Source organism: Echinops telfairi, unplaced genomic scaffold (genome assembly GCF_000313985.2).
Source record: "Echinops telfairi isolate 266 unplaced genomic scaffold, ASM31398v2 ScPeMD7_7420;HRSCAF=8458, whole genome shotgun sequence".
In the NCBI taxonomy this organism is placed as follows: domain Eukaryota; kingdom Metazoa; phylum Chordata; class Mammalia; order Afrosoricida; family Tenrecidae; genus Echinops; species Echinops telfairi.
Window position 1 is genome coordinate 20,339,373 of NW_022111320.1, and position 25,194 is coordinate 20,364,566.

At 50.1% G+C, this 25,194-nt stretch overlaps 1 protein-coding gene across 1 annotated transcript in view; it reads right to left on the reverse strand.

Moving 5' to 3' along the window:
- Nucleotides 1-3,811: 3,811 nt before the first annotated feature.
- Nucleotides 3,812-25,194, reverse strand: part of LOC123522534 (integrin alpha-9-like) — a 36,670-nt gene continuing 15,287 nt past the window's right edge. Inside the window, exons 5-7 of the mRNA XM_045297674.1 lie at nt 15,106-15,173; nt 4,655-4,784; nt 3,812-3,878 (exon numbers count right to left, since the gene is read on the reverse strand). Coding sequence (XP_045153609.1) covers nt 3,862-3,878; nt 4,655-4,784; nt 15,106-15,173 — 215 coding nt within the window. The 3' untranslated portion in view covers nt 3,812-3,861. The remainder of the gene's footprint in view (nt 3,879-4,654; nt 4,785-15,105; nt 15,174-25,194) is intronic.

A 25,194-nucleotide genomic window follows, 5' to 3' on the forward strand; every position in this document is an offset into this window, starting at 1 on the left:
GTAAATTTCTGATATTCATAATGTATTTTAATTGTTACAAATTGAACATAATTAAAACAGTGATTAACCACAAAAACAATATGTAATTATATATTGTGAAATATTTATTTCTAATTACAAATAAATGAAATTTTGTCTTGAAGCATGGTGTAGCATGGGTAGCAGTCTTAATATAACAACAGTAAACTACCTCGCTACATTTTGCAACAGTGTGCGTAAAAAGCCAACGTCAGTGCAAAGGTTGAGATAACTTCTTTCTCACCAGATCAGCATACCTGTGGACCCACCTGGAGACGGATAGAGGAGCAGTGTCTCAGTTCCTAAGACCATAGGAAATATGTTTCCTGATGGTCTTAGGAGACCCGTGAAAGGGTTGTTCGACCCCCAAAGGGGTCAAAACCGGAGGTTGAGAAGCGCTGCGTTAGAGGAACGTGTTTCTGCAACATGCCTCCCTAGAGACAGCTACCTTCCTGTTTCTCCCAGGAACACAGAGAACAAACGGCAGTTGTCAGTCTTCTCATGCTGACCTGGCCCAGCTCACAAAAGATATGTTCGCAAGGACATCAGCGTTAGAAAAAGGACATTCTGAGTGTCCTCCGTGGAGGAGGTATGGTAAGAAGTGCGCCACGTCTGTTATCTTCTTAAGATATAACTTTTATAAAGCATACACACATGAAATATAGAGCTTAATAAATGTACATACACATACTCTTCAGCCACCAACCAGTCCAAGAAAGTCAATACAAGCATGTAATCATAACGCCAGTAGGTTCCCTCAGGCCCTTGCCCAGACAATACCCACCACAGGTAGCCATACTCTAATTCCTATCACTGCTTCCTAGTGTAGAGCTTTGTCTGCTCTAGATGTCACTCAATACAATGTCTGGAGTAGCTGTTAAAGAGCTGTTCCATTGCATGGGTGCAGCATAACATCTTCATGTATGTTGCTCTTAGGCATTGGGTTGTGTGGTAGTTACATAAACTGGTGTCAATTTGAGAGGATTATGAGTGGAGGGGTGGAGTCTGGCCTGTCGATCAAGATATAACCAATGAGGTCTCTATGGAGGCATGGCCTTCTTCTGAGAATACTGGGAACTCCAGTATTTCCTCCTTGAAGGTGGGAGACACTTGTCTCTCTCTGCTCATTCCCTGAGATGATGCTCTACTGACAAGACCTGACAAGACACATGGTGCTATGCTGATAGACCCCATGCCCTGGGAACTGGAGAAGCCATGTGGAGACCCCTGCCAGCGCTGAGATGCTTACAACACCACTGGATCCAAAGACTTTCCACCCACCGGCCTGTGATAGTCCTGCATTAGGCGTCATTGCATGTGATTTGTGAGTCTGAAGAGGACTTTATAGACTGGTATCAGGCATGTGGACTAATATTGGATTTATGGGCTTGGACTGGACTAATTTGGATGTTTGCTTTATGATAATGTTATCTCCCCTGCCAGGTAAGTATGGGATGTTTTCTTAATGCACAATTACCCTTCACATAAAACTCTCACTTATATACATATGAGTTTCTCTGGATTTGTTTCTCTAGTCTACCCAGACTAACACAGGTTGCTTCCAGTTTGGGGTTATTATGAATAAAGCCACTATGAGCATTCTTGTAAATGTCTTTAGGTATCTTATAAGTGTATTTAGGTACTTTTCTCTTTTAATTTCACAAAGTATTATATAATGATCACTTCTTCACTTTAATTCTCCATTATTACTTCCACGTGGAAACAGGGATAAGTGGTTAAGCTACAAGGCCAGGATCACACAACAAGACTGGACTCCAGTCTGGGTCTCCCCAGCCTCTGCTGTTAACCATTACGCCACATCCCTGTCCAGACTAAAAGAAGCGGATGGTGAGTGGGTGGGAGGTTAAAGAATCTAGATGCAAGAAGAGTCTGAAACAAAGGAGAAAGCTGTCTGAGCCTCGTCAGAGAGCCTCCTGCTTCCGAGAGGCTTGCGGACAGGCTGCAAGTCCTCTGCCGGCCAACAAACACTGTCCAACAGCCGCCGCTGTTGGGTGCATTCTTTTCCTCTCTCTTTTCACTTTTAATAAATCGTTTCACTGGGGACTCTTACGTCGCTTGTAACAATCTACGCATCCCTTGTACCGGGCACATTTGTGCACGTGCTGCCGTCCTTGAGTCCGTTCCACCACAGGACCGACCACATAGCCTGCCACTGTCCACGCTGTGCCCTCTTCTGCCGTGGCCCCACGTGGGTCAGAGCAGATCTTACAGTAGCTGCCGATTTGCTTTTTAAGTAGCTCGCCATGCCTCTCTTTCAAGGAGCCAATGGGTGATGTCAACATGTTGATGAAAACCTCCTGTTAGCAGCGAACATGTTCACCATCTGTACCAAGAGACCCCTCAAGGCCTGGCCAAACTGTCATATGCTCCCCAGACCTGGCCGACCCCCGATGGCTGGGACGATAAGCCAACTCGGGTTGAGGTGATAGCACATTTCCAGCACATCTTCTTCCCTGGGTCACTGGCTTCTTTCAGACCGGCCCCCACTCACCTAAGAGTACTATGGGTGGTAGCAGAGCCTCAAGGGGTCCTGCTAACCCCTACAGTATATAAGGGACTCCATTCTGTACACAGGGAGAAGCCACAGGACCCACCACAGAGCCTGCCACGTCCACGCTATGCTCTCTTCTGCCTTCCCTTCTTTCTCTGATTTAATACTCACACTCACACTAATATGTTCAGTCCCCATGTGCCAGGCACTAACCCAAGTCTTGGAAGGTGAGACACACTCTCCATCCTCAAGTTATTTCTAGTAGATCGAGCTCAGCAACACGCCGGGGTGGCAGCGTGGCACTTATAGACTCTGGGCTCAGTAACTACCGCCTTGATCCCTACCTTTGCAAGCCATGGCAACCTGGACAAGAGAGATCACGTCTCTGTACCTCAGTTTCTTTGCCTATAAAGTAGGGTTGATGATGATGACAGCTACGACGTCGTGAAGTTGTTTCAAGAACTAAAATAAATCAATATAAGGAGCCTGGCATGGGTTAAGTAAATACGAATATTGAGGAGCTGGGAAAGCAATGTACATACCCCAAAGTCTCTGAGCAAAAATATCATTGGGCCTGTGCTACTGAACCAAATGAACAATGACGGCAACACCAAGTGAGAAGAGGGAACGTGACGTAGCAATTCTCAGGGACTTTCTAGGCATTCCCCCCGACAGGGAGGCATTTGGGTCTCTAGCATTTTTCAAGGAAATTCTATTCCAGTGATAGAGTATAATTATGCATTGTCCCTTAAATCATGCAGACGAAGTGTGAAGGTCTGCTGTTGCCTCTTTCTTGTTACTGTTGCTGTTGTGGGCCGTTGTGCCGTCACACCCCATGCACAACAGAATGAAGCACGGCCTGGTCCCACTCCATCCCCATGATTGGCCAACAGATAGAACCAGTCTCATCCACAGGATTTCTTTTGCTGATTTTGGGAAGTAGACTGCCAAAGCTGTTTTAGTCCATTCGCCTGGGTCTGAGAGCTCCACGGAACCCCGTTAGCATCATAGCAACACACAGCCTCCACTGACAGGCACGGGATGGCTGGGTGGGAAGTGCACTGACCAGGTACTGAACCCAGGTCTCCTGCCTGGGAGGCAAGAATTCTACCACTAATCCACTCCTTCCTCCTTCCTCATCATTATACCTTCCAAATTTAGCTTCATTTTCCGCTCTGAATTACAGCATGTAGATCCTGAATTAAAGAAAGAGAGTCTTGTAATTGTCATCTGCACAAGGAAAGATGGCCAATCTCTAATCTTAAATAGAAACGGCCTGGTCCTGGAGTATCGCCTGGGGGCTGCTACATGAACCGGTGTCCATCTCCGTTCTAGAAGATTAAAAAGGCTGAGAAAACAAGAGAAACTTTCCTAGGTCTTTAATTAAACTTCCGCTATGGTGGCCCCTGTGATGATCATCTCTGGTCCCTATTATTTCGACTTGCAGCCGGTTGTGCCCCGGGAAGCAGACCCCCCTCCGCTCACAGCACAGGGACGCCCACGGCAAACCGGGAGTCACTGTGCTTCGGTGTGCTCATTCTGCATCTGAACCCGAGCAGACACACCAAACTCACTGCCAACGAGTCCGTGCCCAACAGGACGGGTGACGGCCCTCTAGGACAGGGCAGGACTGGCCCTGTGGGCTTTCGAAGCAGCAACACATTACGGGAGTCGAACTCCCCAACTGGCACCTGAGCATTCACTGAAAATAGGAAACAAAATGACAATGACCCTGGTGTCGTGGTTACAAGTGGGGCTGCTAACCATGAGGTCAACAGTTCAAAACACCAGCCTTTCCAAGGAAGAATGATGGCATTTTCTACTCCTGCAAAAGAGTTATAGTCTAGGACACAAAAGGTCTGCTCCTCTGGGAGGATCACCTGTTGGCTCTTCTGCTAAATCACACCGTTCTGATTGCCTCCCTGCATTTTCTTTTTCTCCCTACCTTTTGGGGAGGAGGAGGGGGCTAGAATTAAGGTGCTATGACTAAAATGCAGCGAGTTAGAACAAGAAGCCAACAAAAACCCTTCTTTCTACCAAAACAGCAATAATCCGGCGCTTGGCAGTGATTGCCCTGCCCGTCCTGTCCCCCTTTTCTGGCCTGCTGTCTCCCGAGGTACTCACCCAGGTAAGTATAGCGCCTGTTCATGATCACTTCATCGTTCAGTTTGAAATAGGTGTTGTCCGTCAAGTTCAGCACTTTGACCGTCCCGGCCCAATAAAAGGACCCTGGGGCACCCATCACCACCAGCTCCTACCAGAGAGAAACCCACGTTACAGGAAGAAAGTTGGAGGGGGAGTAGGGGGAGGCGTGCAGCGAGAACCATGATCACAGTACAGCAGAACTCAGTATTGGGTTGGAAATATCCCAACCAAGTCCCCCCCTTTTTTTTTCCAGTGCAGTGACAACAAAACAAAAACACTTGTCCACGTCCCATGGCACTATGGGATTGATTGTACGGGGTGGGGGGGAGCCCGGGAGTGAAGACGTGGCAATACTGAACAAGATGGCAGAAGGCTTCCCACACCAGGTCCCTGTCCTTTCTGTCCACAGATGAGGCTGTAAGAGGCTCAAAGGAGGGAACGGAAAACAACCATCCTGACCCCGAACCACGGGATTCCTGGCCGTGGGACTCATGCAAGAAGTCCTGGTAGCACAATGTGAGTTGGAGATGAGTCTCAATCACATTCTCATAATTAACATTGTTCCCCACTATATCCTCCCGTAAGAAAATCCTCTGTGATGGTTACCTCTTACAAGCACAGGCTGACTGCCGTCTAGCCGGCAGCTTTAACTATCAAGGCAGACGTGCGCACAGCCACTCCCCCTGACCTGTCCCCAGCACCGGTGTTAGGCTACCCCTTCTATGTATTCAGGGACATTTGGGGCTAGGGGACAGCCTACTTTGTTATGTATATGGTTACCTGTAAATAGGGGGGCTTGCACACCCCAAGAGTGTATATAAACCTTGGTTGGAAATATATTCTCTTTCTCTCTCTCTGTGGACCTGGCTCCTGATGTCATGGTAGTCCCAAAGGTGAGCACTTCTATGCCTTATCTTGTCTGATGCCTCTTTAATTTTTCCCCTATATTACACAACCGCCCCTTGCACCCATTCGATTGCAGGGGCTGGTACCCCACACACTGCAGCAAGGTAGTAAAAAGTATTTTCAAAACCCCGGCAAAGCTGATAGAGTGTCTTTTCCTATATATGAGAGCTAACACCAGACACGGGGTAAATGAAGTCCCTCGATAGAGCAGTGTCAGGGGGAAGCAGCAGGGATGTGATAGAGCAGAAAAGACTATATCCAAAAGGGTTAAAGGGGACATGGCTTCGGTGGGAGACCCCTTAGCTGTGCACAAACCCGCCCCCAGGGTGAAAGTCACACAGGCTCATGGGAGGTGGGCGCTATACGGGCCACACCTCTCACTGCTGAACACAGCAACACCGCCTCTGGGCCTGGTCTCTCCCTGACACCACCGCTCCCCCTGCACACTGCCAAACTTGACCGTCAGACCTTTCCAGGCAGAGCTGGCTTCACCTGGTCAGAAGTGGTGGTTTCCGACAAGTCCCCGAAGGGTAGGGCTGTCTCAAAAACATGGAGTTCCTGATAACAAGTCATAAAGTCATCGCTCAATGCCCAGGGCACAAGGGCCTGCAAAAACCAAGAAAAACTGAAAAACAAGTAAAGAGCAAAGGACAGAGAAGAACAGAAAGCATGGGAGAGCGAGCACAAGCCAGCAAGCCAGGGGCTGCTAGCACGCGATACAGTGCTCTGAACTAACCCCTACCCGGTGGCCAACCTGGAGAACAGCCTTAACCAGAGGGCAGGGGGCACACACAGAAGGGTGCCAGGGAAGTAAAGGTGGTGGGATTTCTGCAGGAAAGGTTTGCTTTTGTTCACTCAGGAAGGAGTGGCCCAGGAATAACCGCAGCTGAGCACTGCGCTGTGAGCTGCTGGGATCCCATCTCCGGGAAGGAAGCTGTTGATCAGCCTGCTGTTCCAAAAGGAATTCTGCTCTTTTATAAAAACTGGTCCCTGCCTGCACTCCGGACTCATCCATTCAGGCACCCCTCCTCTACTCAGGGTCCACTCAGGGACCGCCACACTAGCTCTAGAGGGTGGCCGGGCAGGCACGTGACCAGTTAGTTCATCAGAGGACAGAGGCTGTTCCCCTGGCCCTGAGCTTGGGAAGGGATTTTGAATCTCTGTCCAAACACAGAGGGCACCAGACAGCACGGTGAGCGATATGCTCGAGACCAGTTGTGTACACAGCACAGCACTTTCTCCTTCTGTGGGTTTGTCGGGCCAAGGCCGTGAGCATCTCCACAGGCCTGTGAAGGCTCTCTGGCGCAGATACATGCCTTCCCATAAGCGGTCCTGTGGCTGGTGTTCTGCCCTCAAATCAACCCTGGTTCACGGTGACCTCCACGGAATGAAACGCCGTGCAGTCTTGTGCCGTGCCCAAGATGCTGGCTGGACCACCATCATCCACGGGGTTTTCTGGCTGATTGTCAGCAGTAGATAACTAGACCTATCTTCCTAGTCTGGAAACACGGCTGACACCAGTTCTGGGCCATCACCGCACACAAGCCTTCAATGACAGGTGGGATGGTGGGTGTGTAGGAGGTGCAGTGGTCATGAGTCAAGCCCCAGGTCTCCTGCATGGAAGATGCGAATGCTACCCCTGACCCACCCCTGCCTGCCTCCTGGTCTGGCTTAATCCAGGATGAAAATTAAGGCAGGGACCTCTAGCAGACCCTTGCCATCTCCAACAAAGAAATCCCTCGTCTCAAAAATCTTTAAAACAATAGTTGCTCTTTCTTCTTCTCCTCCTCCTCCTCCTCCTCCTTCTTCATCTCCTCTCCTCCCCGCTTAGCAGTACGCTCCCTCCCCCTTTAGTTAAATTAAACAGAGTCCAAGCCTGCGACCCTCCAGTCTGTGGACACAGGCCAGGAAAATGATGTCTCCTGAAAATGCCCCTGCTTGGCTTCTTCTGCCAGTAGGCGTAAGGCGTGTGCCCTTGGCACTGCTCACAAGTGTCATACCGTGTTATCACAGTCTGGCTCCCCACCGCCCAAGAACAACCAACACAAGCATCAACACAAGCGTCTCTGCAAGTCAAAGGTCCCTGTGGCCTAAACTACGCTTGTGAATTTCTCAGGGGACTATTCCCAGAATCCCCCAAGGTTCCAGGGTGTCTGGGTGTGCCCTACAAGAACCCGCGGGCCTTTCTCTGTGCATGTCAAGTCAGCAAGACGACCGGTGCCAGAAAGTCCTTGGGATCTGCCAGAGTAGACTGTGCAGGTCACACGTCGACGTCGTCTCAACCTTTCCATGGTGGTGCGTGACCCTTGAGAGGTCAGTCCAGTTTACCCGGCAGACATACAGACAGGACCCCGAGACTGATGCTCTAAAGAGACTGGGGACAGTCTTCTCTTGCTGCTGTGACTATCTGCACCTCTGTTATCCTACTCCACGCACTAAAACAAACAGTTTCCAGGCAAGTCTCCCTTATCCTCGATGACGAGTTGTGGCTCATGTGGTATCCATAACTCAAGGGCTTTGATAGTCCCTGGGTCACTGATCTTCAGGTCAAGCAGGCCCTGTGGGCCTGAACATTCCAGGGCCATACAGCCATGTCAGGAAGGCCACAGGAGCATGCCCAGCCCGGGAAGCAGCTGCGTGCCCTGTGAGGGGAGCTGACCAGCTCACAACCAAGGGAAGGTCCAAGGGATGAGGTCAGCAGGAGGGCAGGGGAGGGGAGGGGAGGAGGGCCTGACCGACCCCTTCATGCACATTTCCTGCTCAGCCTCAAACAGCTGGAGTCCCAGATAGGAAGGAGGTGAGGAGTTCAAGGAACCCCTGTGTATGGAGGTCAAGAGCCTGGGAACGAAAGCAGAGGCCGGAGCCCAGAGCAGCCAGGGGTCAGAGGGTCTGCCTTCCCATTCCCTGTACATAACGTGCCCATTTCCGTTGGCTCTGAGCCCAGCAGGCTCACGCTGAGCACCACGGTTCCTTGGGTTCTGCATCCCAGAGCCTGGAGTTGAAACAGGTCCTCTTCCCCGTCCAGTCACCCTGAGCTTGCACAACGCCCTGGGTTTCACCACCACACTCCCTCCCTTCATGGTCCTCCAACCAAACCCTCTTGCCGTCACCTCCCACTGACTGCTCTTGGGACCATCACCGCAACCCCCTCTAACTCACGTCCTCCTTAGGTCCTCCATCCGCACCTCTGATTAGTCCTCACTTCTCCCCTCTCCTCTCACCACCTAACCTGGGGCGTCCCCACCCCCACCCTGCCCCCCAGCCCCATGCTGTCTTCTCATTCAAACACACTCAGCCTGCTCAGTTACTGGCAATGGCCAAAGCTGAGTTTCTTACCCAACCTGAGTTCCAGCTCACATATCCAAGCATGCCCCAATAATGTCAGTGTGGGCATCCAATCAACCTCGAACACCACCAGTCTAAAATCAAGACTCGGCAGTCTACCTCTCAGGGGAGTCCTCTGGGCACCACCACTGCCCAGAACCCTGGGTCAACACCTCCTTCCTCTACCCAGCAGTCCTCTGGTTACCCAGTTCACGGATGCTTCTTGACATTCTCTGCCTCTCCTGGCCATTTTCAATCCTACTGCCATCACCTTCACCAGTCTGGCTGCCTCCAACCTGGATTCCCTCCAGCCTCTCCCACTTCCAAACCACCGGACAGACCCAGCCCAGAGAGCCTTTCTTCCAACACGGTTATTCCTGCTTCTGCACGCACACACGCACGCTGACTCCACACTGCCCATTGGATGGAGTCAAACTGGACTGGACCTTGCTGGAGAACAAAAGCCACCGGAGTTGCACATCTACACGGTCAGAAGGGAGTGAGCTTGGCAGACGGTAGGATGGTATTCTCAATCCTCCTCTCGTTGGTTAACAAACCAGTTTCAGAACAAGCAGTTGGACATTCAGGAAAACTATGGGGCTGGTTTCTACTATATGTAATCTATGCAAATATCATTCCAAATGAATTAAATATATTTCTTTTTAAAAAAACACATGAAAGCACTAGAACACAGGTGGATATTTTCATATTCTTGGGGTGAAAAAGGCAAGATAGAGTCCAGGGGGAGGGGTAACATGGACTTGACCAAATCTGAATATCTAATGCCAATTGGATGAAGACACAATAAACAAGCTTAAAAAGATAAATAATGATGAAAAATTTTACAACATATACTAAGAGACTTTAAAACAATGGAACAATGCCATTACCTTTTAATTCCATTTGTCCAAAAACTTTGTAAAACTCTGTGTGCCTGGAACAAGGAACCCTGGTGGTAAATTGGGCAGCTGCCCACAAAATCAGCAGTTCAAAGCTACCAGCCGCTCCATGGGAGGACTACAAGACTCTGCTCCTGTAAAGACTCACAGCCTCAGAAACCCACAGGAGCAGTTTTACTATGTTCTGCAGGGTCGAGCTGAGTCTGAATCAATTCACTGGTAGTGGGTTTACTTTTGGGTTGGGTTGTATACTTGTATAATAGACAAAAGATCAGTGTCAAAAAAGATGTACCAACTTTCTAAAACTCAGTAAAACATAGGAAACAAAAAACATATATCATGTACTAAGAACCCCAAAAAAACCAAACATTCACTCTCATCAAGTCGGTTCTGACTCAGAGCAACCCTATAGGGCAGGGCAGACCTGTCCCTGTGGGTTTCCAAGACTGTAACTCTACGGGAGTAGAAAGCCTTGTCTTTCTCCCCACAGCAGCAGGCAAATTCCAGGGAGCGGGGAGGATCCAAATGGCAGTATTTTAAAAGGCCATGAAGCTGCACAGATAAGCAGGGCAAGGAACCATAGAATAAAATATGCTCTCTTCATTTCCAAAATAAAATGGCCAAGAGGTCACATGTGGGTGAGAGGTGGGGATGGACCCACCCACAGGGAAAGGCCACCTGGCAAACTGTTTTATAGTCCAATTGTCAGCACATATCAACATCCAGATTTTATATACATTTACGTCCTAGAGAAAGATGTACACTTATGTACACAGAGCCACGTTATGAGCCTCCAGCACCATACTGCACACAAGTTTTGCCTGTTCCGAGCAGCAGCAGAGTCCCTGCAGCTGGAAGGCAGTGAGGTGAGGAAGGAGGGAAGGCACCGATAATAAATAGGACTGGAAAGGTAGAGCAGTGAATGATGTAATGCTGCTCTTCTAGTCAGAGTCTCTGCCAAGAGGAGAGGGGGGACACTGATAGGATTCAGTTGTGTGTGACTGACTGCGAGCAGGATTGATTCTGATGGCCATCCTGCTGGGGTGTCAGAAGCATGCAGGACGAGGAGCTCACCACCAGCGAGAGAAAACCCAGGAGGGGAGCACGCCCTTTGGACTTCACATGCCTGCATATGGACCCTCAAAAGCAAGAACAGCAAGGGAGTAGCAGGAGCAGATCCAAGAGGCAGAGCAGGAGACAGAGTGACGGGCTTGTAGCCCACAGAGCAAGCAAAGCTGAGTGGCTTGTGGAGTGGAGTACCTCCAGGCACTTAACTGGGGAAGCTAGGTTTGCTGACCCACGGAGCTATTCTTGAGCACCTGCTGGCTGAGACTAAGGTCTAGTGGGGTGCCCTTTAGGCACTGACTGGCAGCTCTAAAAGCTTTTGTCTGCCTGCACAAGCCGCCAGGGGAGGGGTCACTGGGCCCTGTGGCTGAGAGGCCAAAGACCAGGGAAAGGCTTGCCTTCAGGCACAGCTGAGAAGAGGCAGTCTCTTCTGAATAATTGTATCTTAGGTATTTGTTATCTGTTAACTTCCTTAACAAGACCCACAATCAGGAGTATTGTGCGTGGTCACTGTGATGGATTATCGAACCAAATTGAAAAGTAGAGGGGTGAGGGGGTGACAGTTGGTGTCAGAATTGGGATGGGGGAGCATGCCTGACTTCAGCCTCATAGAAGTCTGCCTTAGGCGCAGCTATTAGGGAGTTTGAGTCTCCCTTCCTCTGGTAAAGGGAACCCACAGGGGCAGTTCCCCACTGTCCTGTAGGGTCATTATGCATCCACACTAACTTGGCGGCAGTGGGTTTTCTTGTAAAGTTAGAGGAGGTTGGATGTGACACCCCTGTCCTTTCTTCTCTTTCACAGGTAGAAATGTGCCAAACTGTAGTGTTTGGGAGACCATGGGAAGGAATCTGATTTAAGTATGATGGAAAGACGCTGGAAGGTTCTGAACAAAGGAGTCGTGATATTTCTCATGCTTCTAAAAGGTCATTCTGCTGTGGGTGAGGAATAGGTGGCTAGGAAGCCAGTGTGCAGCCATGAGGCAGAGCCTTCTGACGTGGGCTGGGAGCAAGACAGCTGCAGCTCACACTCACGGGTGGCAGTGTAGCTGGAGAGAAATGGCTCTCTTTGTTCAGGGGAAGGAGAGGCTGGCTGCTAGATGTGAAGGGGCTGAGGTCAGAAGACATGTTTTGTTTTTTGTTTTTTTATATTGTTTTATTAGGAGCTCATACAACTCTTATCACAATCCATACACACATCAATTGTGTAAAGCACATTTGTACATTCATTGCCCTCATCATTCTCAAAACATTTGCTCTCCACCAAAGCCCCTGGCATCAGCTCCTCATTTTTCCCCTCCCTCCCCACTCCCCTGTCCTTCATGAACCCTTGATAATTTATAAATTATTATTTTGTCATATCTTGCCCTGTCCGACGTCTCCCTTCACCCACTTTTCTGTTGTCCGTCCCCTAGGGAGGAGGTCACATATAGATCCTTGTCATTGGTTCCCCCTTTCCAACCCACCCTCCCTCCACCCTCCCAGTATCACCACTCTCACCACTGGTCCTGAAGGGATCATCCGCCCTGGATTCCCTGTGTTTCCAGTTCCTATTTGTACCAGTGCACATCCTCTGGTCTAGCCAGACTTGTAAGGTAGAATTGGGAACATGATATTGGGGTGGGGGGGAGGAAGCATTTAGGAACTAGAGGAAAGCTGTAGTTTTCATCGTTGCTACATCGCACCCTGACTGGCTCGTCTCCTCCCTGAGACCCGTCTGTAAGGGGATGTCCAGTGGCCTACAAATGGGCTTTAGAGAGGACAAGATTTGTCTTGTGTTTCTGGGACACAAAGATAGGTGGTGCCATTCTTGGGACATGGCACGGAACTCTTCCTGGTGTGAAATATCATCGAAAGGACTTTCACCGGAACAACCAGACCGAAATCATGAGAACAGTCCCTCGCTGTGAGGACTGTAACCAATGCCACTGAACGACCTGTGCGGAAATTGTTGAATAAGTACGTGCCCTGCTGTGCAAACCCTCACCAATGGACACGTGCCCTGCTGTGCAAACCCTCACCAATGGACACGTGCCCTGCTGTGCAAACCCTCACCAAGCGACACACACAGTCACACACACAGACACAGTCACACAGACATCCACACATCCACACAGAGATGTACACATACACGCACGCACACACACAGATACACACAAGCATACACGTACACACACAGGCGCACAGGCACGCACACACACACACACACATTTTAATCACGTGACTAAGTAATAAGAGTCACCAAAGACAGAGAGAGCTAGGAATGGGGAGGACATGCTTCATATTTATTGGTTCAGGGTGAAGGGTAATAAAATTTCTAAATTTTCTTCTGGACAAGACACATTTCCAACTCCCTCTTTTCTCTTCATTTTAAAGAAACCAGCTGCCATCGAGACAGCTCCAACTCACGGCAACCCTGTGCATGTCAGAGTTGAGCTGTGCTGCAGCCGGGGCTCACGGCTGTGGCCTTGGGAGAAGCAGCTGGCCAGGCACCTCCAGGGAGACTCCACCAGCCGACTTGGTGAGCCGCTCGCTGAGTGCGGTTTGCACCTCCCAGGGCCTGAAACGCTAGACAGGCTCTGGGACCAAGGTGGCAGCTTTGAACCCGACTCAGTAAAAACACTGCCCAGAAAGCTCTGGAAGCCACGGCTATCTATCTTTGCTCTCCCCTCAAAGTCATTGTCCCCTCCTGCAGCTCTCTGCTCTCATGAAGGCAGCACAGGCAGTCCCCTGGGCTAAGACATGGAGTTTGGATGTGAGTCTGCCAGCAATGGGAAGAAGCCATGGAGTAAGAACGATGCCATCGAATTTACAGCCCGGTGTGCAGAAAACACACAGTAAGGGGTTCCAAATGGGCACAGGGAGACCAACTTGGGGCCACTGTATCTCCAGGGGATGGAGGTGGGTTTTCTAGGAGGAGGGTGGGAGTGGGGATCATGGTGGCAGTGGCAGTATGGATCGGAACAACTAGATGGATGGTGGTGCACTGACATGGCCTATCAGGGATCTTTGCAAGTGGTAGACGGGGGTCATCAAAGTGGAAAACCAAAACTCAAACTCACTGCCATCAGGTCGATGCCAACGCATAGAGACCCCGCCGGGCAGGGTAGCCCTGGGCGTGAGGATGCCGAGCTGAGTGTCTGCGCCTCTTCGAGTTTCAGAGACTGTCTCTTTACGGAGTAGAAAGTCCCATCTTTCTCCACAGGGGTGGCCGGTGGTCTCTAACTGCTGACCGTGTAGTTCGAAGACCAACACCTAACCACTACGCCACCAGGGAGGTCAAGTATAACGAGTAACAGCAGATGAGTATCACAAAAGAATCTCTTCAAGGTACTACCAGCCAAAAGGTCATACTACATCTGCGCTAGGCACAGAAGCACCGGGTCTGTGGTCTGTCAGGATGTAGGGAAGCGAATGGCTGGCTTATATGTAAAAGCATACCCCTCCCCTCCAAGGAGAGGTGATGCTCTTATGCCTGCTACATCTACCGGCGGGCCACAATGGGGCACCATTTGTGTGGTTTCACTCACACCCCTCTGACTCCCTTCCTTCCACCATTTCCAGAATTAGCAGCTTCCCAAAGGACCCATCAAAATGGGGTGGGCAGTTCTACCTTACAAATCCAGCTAGACCAGAGCACGCACAAGGGTACAGATAAGAGCTCGCAGCACAGGGAATCCAGGACAGATAAACCCCTCAGAACCAATCATGATAGTAGTGATACCAGGAGGGTAGGGGGGAGGTGGGGGTTGAAAGGGGGAACCAATCGCAATGACCAACGTATAACACGTGCCCCCCCACCCCAGGGTGATGAACAACAGAAACATGGGTGAAAAGAAACAGCAGTCATTGTAAGACATGAAAAAAAAATATTTTTATAAATTATAAAGGGTTCATGAGGAGGGAGGGGGAAATAAGGAGGAGCTGATACCAAGGGTTCCAGTAGAAAGAAAATGTTTTGAGAATAATGATGACAACAAATGCACAAATGTGCTTGACACAATGGATTGATGTATGGATTGTGATAAGAGCTGTAAGATCCCCCAGTAAAATGCTTTTTTTTAAAAATGAAGGCGGGCTGGGGGGGGGGGGGGGGGGTGTCCTCCAAATTAACTATCCATCTTGACACGCCCCTTGACGTTAGGATCTGAATCTACCCACTTACTGCTTAGTCGCGGGGGCACCAATGTCCCAAGGGGAACCACCATCTCTCGCCAAGCCAAACATGAACACTACCTACCTCGGTGAAGAAGCCCGAGATCCCGGCCTGGCAGGAGCCGTGTTCCTCACCGTACTTCTTCTTGTACTCTGCAGGGGCATAAGGGAGAGAAGCAGAGGGCAGCCAGGTCAGGGGGAGCCAGGCCTGGAGGGGTGGGGGGCTGGGGAGACCACCACTCTGAGCCCACCGGGGCCTTCCAGAGTGGAGGGCAGAGGGGAAGTCTCCGGAACCCTCAGAGTTCAAATTCCTGGCTCTAGTGCCCTGGGAGAGTGAGGCTGCCCAGTGCCCTTGCACACTTCCTTGGCTCGTACTGGGAATTCGGTTGGAGGTTGGTGACGATGACTTCATGACTTCAGAAAAGATGGGGATCCCTAACAGGATCTGGTGCTGAGAAGACACCCCGGAGATGGAATAATGTGGATCCGGAGCTGAGAAAACACCCCGGAGATGGAATGACGCAGCCACCCCCCAGTGTGGAATCTCCCGGAAGAAATCCCAAGCCCACTGTGACGGAGTAGATTCTAACTCCCAGGGGCCTTAACAGACATGGGGTTCCATAGCCCCATTGGGTTTCCACAGGCTGTGAATCTTTAAGGAAGCAAATTGCTACAAATGTCTGGTGGGCAGTCAAGCACCATCTCCGGTCCATCAAAGGACCTGCAACCCAGGGCAGTGACCACCTGTTTGAAATCATGAGAAGTATGCTCAACTCAAACCAAACTCATCGAGCCCATTCAGAGTCATAGGGAACCATAGGGCAGGGCAGAACTGCCTCTGTGGGCTTCCCAGACTGTAACTCTTTAGAGGAGTAGAATGCCCCATCGGTCTCCCATGGGGCAGCTGGTGGTTTCGAACTGCTGGCCTCCAGGTTAGCAGCCCAACTCGTAACCACTACGCCACCAGGAATCCTTCGATGCTCAGCTCAACTGCCTTCAACATGCCCACTGCCTGACACTGGCTCCTGGGCTGCCTCCCGGCACCATCCGCCTGAGGCCACCCAACAAATAGCCCAGTGACCCCCACGCCAACCCTGGGCTCTTGGCAGGTCTCTTCCACCGCTGAAAGCACGATGATTATTTTTGAAACACAATAATTAATACAGAGGAGCGAGGAAGCCACGATTGCACCACTGGGCCACTTCCGGTAGCATCTGCTTGCGGTGGAGGGGGAAAAGGGCTCTGGGGAATTAAGCAGAGAGATCCTGCTCACTCGCTCTGAACAACACTCACCGCCTGGCCTGGTAACGTTTTCCAGTAAGGGGCCATTAACCAAAGGCTAAATTGCAAAGGAATGTCAATTGCGATCCTCCCCTTCCCTGGGAGGGCTGGCCCAGCCCTCCCCGCCTTGTCCTGTTATTACATGGAGTACTCACAGGCTGGCCAGCTAGCAGCCCGGAGACAAATGGCACTCGCTCACTGTGTGCAAAAAAACTAGCAGGGGGCGGGGGTGGGGGAGTGGGGGCACTGAGAGCAGGGTTTGTTCAAAGTCACAAGCCAACCATGCCTCAACGACAAGGAATCAAAATGTTCCAACCTAAACAAACAGTTATGTTAAATATAAAGCTGGAAGGTTCTGGCCAAAGGGGGGATGGGGGAGCACATCCACCACCCCCCCATGGACTCTGTCAACCACCCACTTGTTAACTCTTAAAAAAGTACAAAGGAAATGGGCCCCCCACCCCACCCCGGAGCTGGATGAAACTAGGATGCTGCACCAGTTCTGCCCCATCAATTCAGCGCATGAGTAAGAATGACTAGGGGATCTTTCATCTTCTGGAAGCAAATGGTCTCAAGGTCTCTTGGTGGCAGGGGCTCCAGGATATGCAGCTACAGGATCAGGATCAGCGCCTGCCTCCAGACGCAGCCTCTCTGTGACGGCTGCGCTGGCACAGCAGCACCCTATCCTCTGTGAGAGAGCGCTTTATGGCTACGGCCTGCCACTTTAGCGCTTTATGACTATGTCCCTGAGCTCCCGGACCACTGCCCTTTGAACTTTGACTTGCTCTGACCTTCCACTCCTGCCCCGTGATTGCCTCTCACCCACTGGCTCCCTGAACCTCATCCCAACCCACCTGCAAAAGACTTGTGTTCTGAGTACAACTGGGCTCCAGACCTGACAGTCCCACTGAGTCACAGAGGCCTGTGGGGATGGGGGGAGGGGGAGGGAATGTACAATACAAGGACCAAGCCTCCCGAGATGGGGGCTTTCCCACCAGAGCACTGCCTGATGCTACTACCGGCCATTCTATTCTGACACGGACCTCAGGAGGATGTGGGTAGAAAGCTCGGATTCAGTCCTCCAATCCCTGCCTGTTCCCTAGCCTGACCCTTCATGGTCTGTCCTTAGAGATCTGTGAGGACCACAAATGAGCGCAGTCACCCCAGGAGACCCAGGCCCCTTGGCTGCAGCAGATGAAGTCACTATGGCTGCACTGAAGTCCCGCCCTCTTCTGTAGGCTGACCCCTCTGGAAACTGAACGGAGCCCCTCCACAGACATGTACTAAGGCCATTCCCCATCCCCAGCACCTTGAGATGTAGCAGCAGTATCTGGCGAGCCGAGGTCTCCCCAAACCCAAGTTCTGCACCTAGCACAACCTGCCCCTTTCCAGTCCAACCAAACCCTGTGCCAAGATGCAGCAGCCAGGCACTAGGCCCCAGCATGGCTTACTCGTTTTGTGCTTGGGGGTAACACTTACCCAGAGCTGAGATGGCAGGAAGCCTCCACCAAGGGTGCGCCGCCCCCCCACCTCCCGCCCCCAGCATCCAGAGACCCAGGTCACACACCACCCCATCCATTGAAAAGTCCAGGAAGTACAGGGTGGAGGGACCCAGGGTGGGGCCTCCAGCCTCCTACATTCCCAGGAAAAACTTCTCCTGCACCAACACAAAGGCCGTGAGACGCCCCAGGCTGTCATCCGTGGGCATGTCTACCGGGCCTCCATTGGCTCAAGGAAGTGAGCCAGCCAGAGAGGGCTGAGCTATACTCGCATCGTCTCCGTTTTGGAAGAAACCTTCTATCCACCTCGGAGAAGCAGGGGAGGAGGCAGCTTGGCATGACAGCAGCTCGCAGATGCTGACCTGAATCCAACTCCGTTGACTTTGGGGAGGATGAGTCTAGGAAGTCGGAGGTGGCACGGACAAGTCAGGAACAGGTTGGAAAAGTCTCTTTCTGTTCGGGGTGGGTTTGAATTAATTGGCCTGCATCACAGACTTTAGTGCATTTGGCCGTATGGCTCCTCCGTTCTAAAAATGGTAGTATTTTCCCTGGTTCGGCTGCTGGTTTTCCTAAACCCTGTCTACACAGGAGGCAATTCAGGGAGGACGGCACGTTCGTTTCCAAATGTTCACGATGCACAACTCAAATGCTTGGAGCCTGCACTGAGGACTCTTAATTCATTCAAGAAGGCTCCAGATGGGGCGGGTCACTTCCTGCCCCCCTGCCACAGCCCTGCCTCAGTAAGGATGAAGCCGTTCCACAGAAAAGACGGTGGGCCAAAAAAACAAAATGTTTCTACAAACTCACAAAGCGTAACATGTGAAGCTCTTGTTTCTCGACACACTCTCCATCTCGGTCTACACCCGTCTGAAGATAGTGTTCCCATCTCTCTCACCCTGCTCCAGGAACTAAGTGCTCTTCAATTGAAGCCACAGTTGCTGAAACAATGGGGTGGGCTTCCTGAAGGGGCTCAGAAGGTGTATCTTTCGAAGTGTTCTCCAAGTTTGGGGAACAGGAAGATATCTGAAGGACTAAGATTAAGACTGTAGGGTGCACAGGGTAAGGTTCCTCAACCAGACTTCTGTAGGACGGCAAAATTGGGATAGAAGAAAAATTCCTCGACTCCACATTCCTGGTCCTCCTCTCTCCAGTGCAGCTTTTCATTTTCTTAAGATTTCTTCACAATCAGTCCCCGCGGTTTGTCCTGCGTCCCTCAAGAAAATGCATCACAGTGACCCCTTTGGGGTCACCATAACCTTCTGAGCTCATCTCTCTGCCTTGAATTGAACGGAGCCAGAAGTCCTGGGATTCGTTGTCATAATTTCTCATTCTATAACTCATTTAGGAACCCTGGTGCCTAGTGGTTACGTGTTAGACTTCAATCTTCATGGTTGGCAGTTCGAAACTACCAGCTGCTCCTGGGGGGGCAGTCGCTATGAATCAGCATCAACTGGATGGGAGTGAGTGAGGGATTACTCATTTGGGAAAGCTTCATTATTGAAGGCTAGTCTTTTTAGCCTATCAATTCCAAGTCGAGTTTCCGTAGTTCCTTAGCTTAGGCATGGCATAAAGCAGTAGGGGAGAGATGGCCTGAATACCAGCTGAAAGATCGGTGCTATGAACCTCAGTAGAGGCACCCAGCACACAGGCCAGGCCGTCTGCTTCTGAGAGGTCCCACAGCCTTCAAACCTCGGGAGACATTTCTACACTGCACACCCGGGGCCCCCAGGAGTCAGAATTGGCTCCAACATACACCACTAACTATCTTAAAATAGTTCTAAGTTTCCAGAGCGGTGTGACTGTAAATAATAAGCAAGCAACAATTTAGGGGCCGAGGCAGTCAAGCGGACAGTTCTCTTGTCATCAGAAGGGTGAGGACACACAAAAAGAGAGGGCAAGAGTCTTGTCAGTTATAAGGATCGCTGTCCAACGAGGAAAGGAAGACTCAAAACAGGTGCTCTAAAGAGCTAGGTGAGAGACTGGGAGATGAGTGCTGACTGGTGGTGCAGTGGTTAAGCACTGAGATGCTGTCTTCTTTCTTACAGGCAGGGAATTACTGGATATGGCTCATCTAGCCTTAGTGCTTACAACTCCCTCAGGATGACTGTCCCCAGTGGGATGGGTAACAAGGTGGGAGAAGATACTGATAGGATTGGATCATTCAGCTGTGAGTGATTATCAATCATGATTGTCCTCCTGTGGGGTATCTGAACCATCTCAGACACCAGGGAGGGAGGAGCTCACTACCAGAAAGAAAAAAGAGGCAGAAGTGGAGCACATCCTTTGTACCCCAGGATCTCTGCATTGAACCTCCGTGAGCCAGGAGATAGCTTTGACACTAAAGGAGCAATGGAGGAGTGGCAGAGGAATGGCAGTAACAGAAACAAGAGTCAAAGCATGAGACAGAGCAGTGGACTCCCCTGTCTGTCACTCAAGTAAAGCTGAGTGTCTTTGGGCAGGAAGCTGACCTGTGGAGTGGGGTGCCTCCTGGCACTTAATTGAGTCTGCTGACCCATAGAGTTAGAGCTGATTGCTTTCAGGCTGAAGTTGATGGTGGAGTGGAGTGGTGTTCCCTCTAGGCAATTATTGGCAGCCCTAAAGAGCTTTGGGCCAAAGGGTCTTGTGGTTAAGAAGCCAAAGTCCAGAGAGAGGCCTGCTTTCAGGCACAGCAGAAACGAGGCTGTCCTATCCAAAGAGTTGTATCCTGAGCATTTACAGCTTGTTAACTTCCTCAAGAGACGGATAATAAGGAATACTGCCTTTGAGTTTGAGTTGCAGTGTAATGCATTGTGGAGCCCAGCTGCAACGTACAGAGTGGGGGACGGCAGGTGTCAGAACTGGTAGGAGGGTTGGAGGGTGGCCGTCTGACATCATAGCACGGGAATCTTGTGCACTCAGGGGGCAGACAAGGACTCTCTTGCTCAGAGAGGAGTGGCTTCTTGAAAGTCACACCGCGACCTCAGCCAGGACAAAGCGGAGGTCCCTGACCTCCGCACTGCCTTTCTGCCACTTCATCATGCCTCCCTCACAAAGCACATTTCCAGGGACGCTTTTCTTGTCCTTGAAACTTTTTTTTTTCTCTTTTCATCTTTAACTAGTTCTTTTTTACCTGAGAATCTAGAGACCCGTCTTGCCAGCTCCCAAGGAAGTCCTGCTTCCCCTCTTTAGAAGCAAGAAATCATGCAGGGGTGGGTTCCGCTCCCAGTAAGTACATGAGATGGTCCGATTTCACCAAGAACCCTAACTCAGGCAAAGGACCACCCAGGGCATGCCTATTGGTCTCTCTCCACCTTCAGGCGATGGAGGAAGGAGGCAGGAAGAGGAGGAGGATATGGTATGTGTGGCTAAGTGCCTTCTTTGCCAGGAGACCAGGAGAAGTGGATGGTGCCCAACTACTGTTACTCAACATTTGATCGAAGATTCCATACAAGAGTCCTGATCAGAAGGGGGGAAAAAAGAGGACAGAATTTCAAGTTCTCATGGATCCTGGACTTGGGGAGCCATGGATGGTGGATGAACCCTTGAAACTACTACCCTGAGATCATCTTTACTCTTTACACTAAAAATATTTCCTGGGAAAAAAAATCTTACAACCAAAAGTAGTTTCGCTGAACTAGACTGCCTTGAGCATTGTGCTCTTTAGATCTACCTTAATGGGCTCAAATTGACAAAAGCAGCTCCGGAGATTGGACAGCAGCCTTGGGGGGCAGCGAGGTTTGTGAAACGGAGGAGAAACAACTCGGAAAGTAGGGGAGGGGGGGTGTAATCAATATCACTGTACAGGCAGAAGTTTGTGCAATCCGTTTGTGTTCTGTTATATGTCATCTCCACGGGAAAATAAACAAAATTCAGGAAAAAGGAACCCCAGCTCCATCTAAATAGAATTTCACCTTTTGTGGCCAAAATGAAGACTTCAATGCCAATTCTGTGGAGGAAATTCTGACTCTCAGGGATCATGTAGGACAAAGCAGACTGTCCCATGGGCTTCCCACGGCTCCAGCAGCCCTTTGGGACAGAGAAGAACTTCACCTGGGATTTCCTGAGGCTGTAAGTCCTTACAGAAGTGGAAAGTCTCATCTTTCTCCTAAGGAGAGGCTGGTGGATTCTGACTTCTCAACACTTCACTCACTGTCAACCCAAACCAAACTGCCATCAAGTAAATTCTGACTCATAGCAATCCTATAGGGCAGTATGGGTTTCCAAGTTCCTGAAACTATAACTCTTTGAGAGTAGACGGCCTCCTATTTCTTCCAAGGAGACCCAGGTGGTTTCGAACTTGGCCTTGAGGTGAACAACCCAATGAACAACCACTATGCCACCCACCAGGGCTCCACAATTGAATTATCAAATGTAGTTTTGCCTGTCGTTTTAAAAAATCAAAAAACAATGCTTAACCCTGAAGGGGAGACTTTGATGGGGGCAGAAGCCCTTGGCCTTCTCCTTCCAGCCCTGACTGGACCCTTGGCCCACCCTCCTTGGCCCTCCCTCACCTTGTCTTTCTGCTGTAACTGGCTATCATATAGAACCGCATACGCTTTTGTTTTTTTAATTTGCTTTATTTACTTAAATGAGATAATGTTTATGAAAGCGTTTTGGAAACCATAAAGTCCTATGGAAATGTGGAGCTCTTTATTTAATAAAACTTTATGGGGCTTGTCCTTGAATTTTTAAACAGATCAACTTAGCCTTTTATGGTTTTCTCCAGAGCAAAACAAAAACAAAACAAAATGAGTCAATTGCTTTGCATTTGTAATCATTCTGGACTGATTTTCACCCCCTGTGGAGACACTGCCTTCAAAGTGGTTGCTGTGTGCAGTCGAGTTGATTGCGACTCATGGGCACCCTACAGAACAGGGGGGGATGCCTACCTGGCCCAGAGGTACCCGAAGCTGTCATAGGTCCAGAAGCAGACTGCCCATAGAGCAGCAGGTGGTTCACAGCCCAGTGTTCAATCACGGCACTGCCAGGGCTCACTCCTCCTCCAGCATAAGAAGGGGAGGAGGGGCAGGGAGGTAGACTCCTCACATTTGGATGAATGCTCTGTTTCATTCCTGAGAAATCAATCACAGTCTTCGGAAAGGCAAAAGCACCTCAGAAATCAAAGACCATCAACTGAGCCCACAGGGAAAAGGTACAACCAGCCTGTGTGATCCAAGGATTGTGAATGATAATATCCAAATCCGAAGGAGGGAATGGTATCAGAGCTTACACTGTGAACACTCGCCATTTTCGGGAGGCTATGGATGACAGGGGGAGCCGAAAATCCATTCACAGGGTCCACACATGGTTGAAGAGTGAATCCCCTCTGACCGCCGACCAAGGATGTGAATAGCCTGCCGTCACGCAGAAGGCAGGGTGTGTGTTTTTGTTTCGTTTCATTTTTCTGCATTTTGTTTTCTATGTTTTTCTGTATATGAAACCCAGGATGGGTAGAGCTATTTAAAAAAAAAAAAATCAATCAATCAAAAGCCAGTCCCATCTGTCCCTCTCCAAATAGTAAAGGTGGCCATGGAGCATCCTTGGGAGACCAGGGGCAATTGTAAAGCGCAGTTAAGTTTGATGAATTGAGACTCCAGTAATTAATTCCAAATCCAAGGGCAGTTAAACATAGCAAGAGTTAAACTTTGGATCGGCTACAAAAGGGGGGAAGGAGAGCCTGCCAAGCACATAAAATTGTGCAAATGACGTCTTCAAAGGTATTTAAGAAATTATAATCTTTTCAAGGGCTCTAAAAATCATTTTCATGATGCCCAGCTTCCTACCCAACATCTGATCACTGCAGAGGCATCTACAGGCCACCTTCAGGGCGCCGGTAAGACGGTGATTGTTACAGAAAGTCAGCCAGATCCAAAAAGCCATTCTGACTCACAGCAACCCTGCAGGTCAGGGTAGAACTGCCCCTCCGAGTTTCTGAGACTGATTCTTCACAGGAGTAGAAGCCTCAGCTTTCTCCCAAGGAGTAGCTGGTGTGGTCCACTGGTGGTTTCGAACTGCTGACCTTGCAGCTAGCAGCCCAACCCATAACCACAAAGCACTCAGGGTCCGTAGTCGATCAGATAATCCACACGTTAGGTGTTCACTCTGAGCTGGGCACTGGGTTAGGCCCCACGAAAAAAACCCAAACCCACAGCTGTCGATGACAGCTCCTGGCAGTTTCTAACGGCTGGCCTGGAGGTTAGTAGCCCATTGTCCTCATAACGACAGCCAGCTGTCATCGATTAGAGGCAACCTCCTCCACTGCCCTGCCTCATGTCAGGGTGTCAGAGTAGACGTGTGCTCGAGGGCTTTCGATGCTGACTGTGCCAAAGCTGATCGCCGTGTCTTTCTTCTAAGGCCCCTCTGAGTAGATGCGAACCCCCAGCCTTCCAGTTAGCACACGGGAGAAGACTGCTAACCATTTCCACACCCTGGGGCTCCACAGGATTAACCTGTGAGTGGGAGGACCCGATTTTGAACGTGAGGCTTAGCATACAATTGCCTCTAGTCATATTTCGTGATCAGTCTTTTAGCTTGAACCCTTTTTTGTTAATATAGCTGCTCCCAAATCATTCCCATCACCCCCCTGCTGTCATGTCGGCTCCAAATCACAGTGACCCTGTAGGACAGACAAGAACAGCCTTGCAGAGTTTCCACGGCTGTAAATCTTTATAGAAACAGACTGCCACCAGTTTGCCACCCGGGAGTCGCTGGTGGGTTTGAACCACCAACCTTTCCGTTAGCAGCCCAGTGCTTTAACCAAGTGCACTACCGAGAAGCCTTTCGCCCGCATTAGTGAGGGCTTTTAGTCGCACTAGAAAGTTGACTCCATCGATAGCCTCAGTCTTGCCAAGCTCTGGGCTCTTGCCTTTGTGAGCTCCAGGGCAAAGGATGAAAGAAACCTCTCTGCTTCATTTTATAACATCTCCCGGCTTAGCTTTGGGGAGGCCTAACATCTCCTGACTCGGGTAATAGTAACCAACGTTTTATAGTGCTTGCTTCTTACTTTACAAATCGTTCCCCCTTATGTGGTCGTATGGAATCTTATTTTCTCAGTTGTTCCTACAAAACCAAACAGCATATGGCAGCAGCAGCCCTGTTCCCATATCAAGCATAAACTGTTTAGACTTGAAGGGTAAACGCCATTCGTTTATCTCACTGCACATCCCAAATTCGTCTCTCTTTCCTATGCCCTCTCCATTTCCTGGTTCTGGACAGGATATTCTGGTAGCATTTCCCACCCACCCTGAAACAGGAAGCACCTGATAATCATGAGAAAAATGTCTTTGTGCCAAACCAAAGACCAATGTTTTTAAGGACTGGAGAGCTTGTGACATTTCGAAAGGGTGTCCACACATTTAAACCAACCTTCTGACATTCTGAAGAGAGCTCAGTTGATCTTCATGGGGACCCCCTAA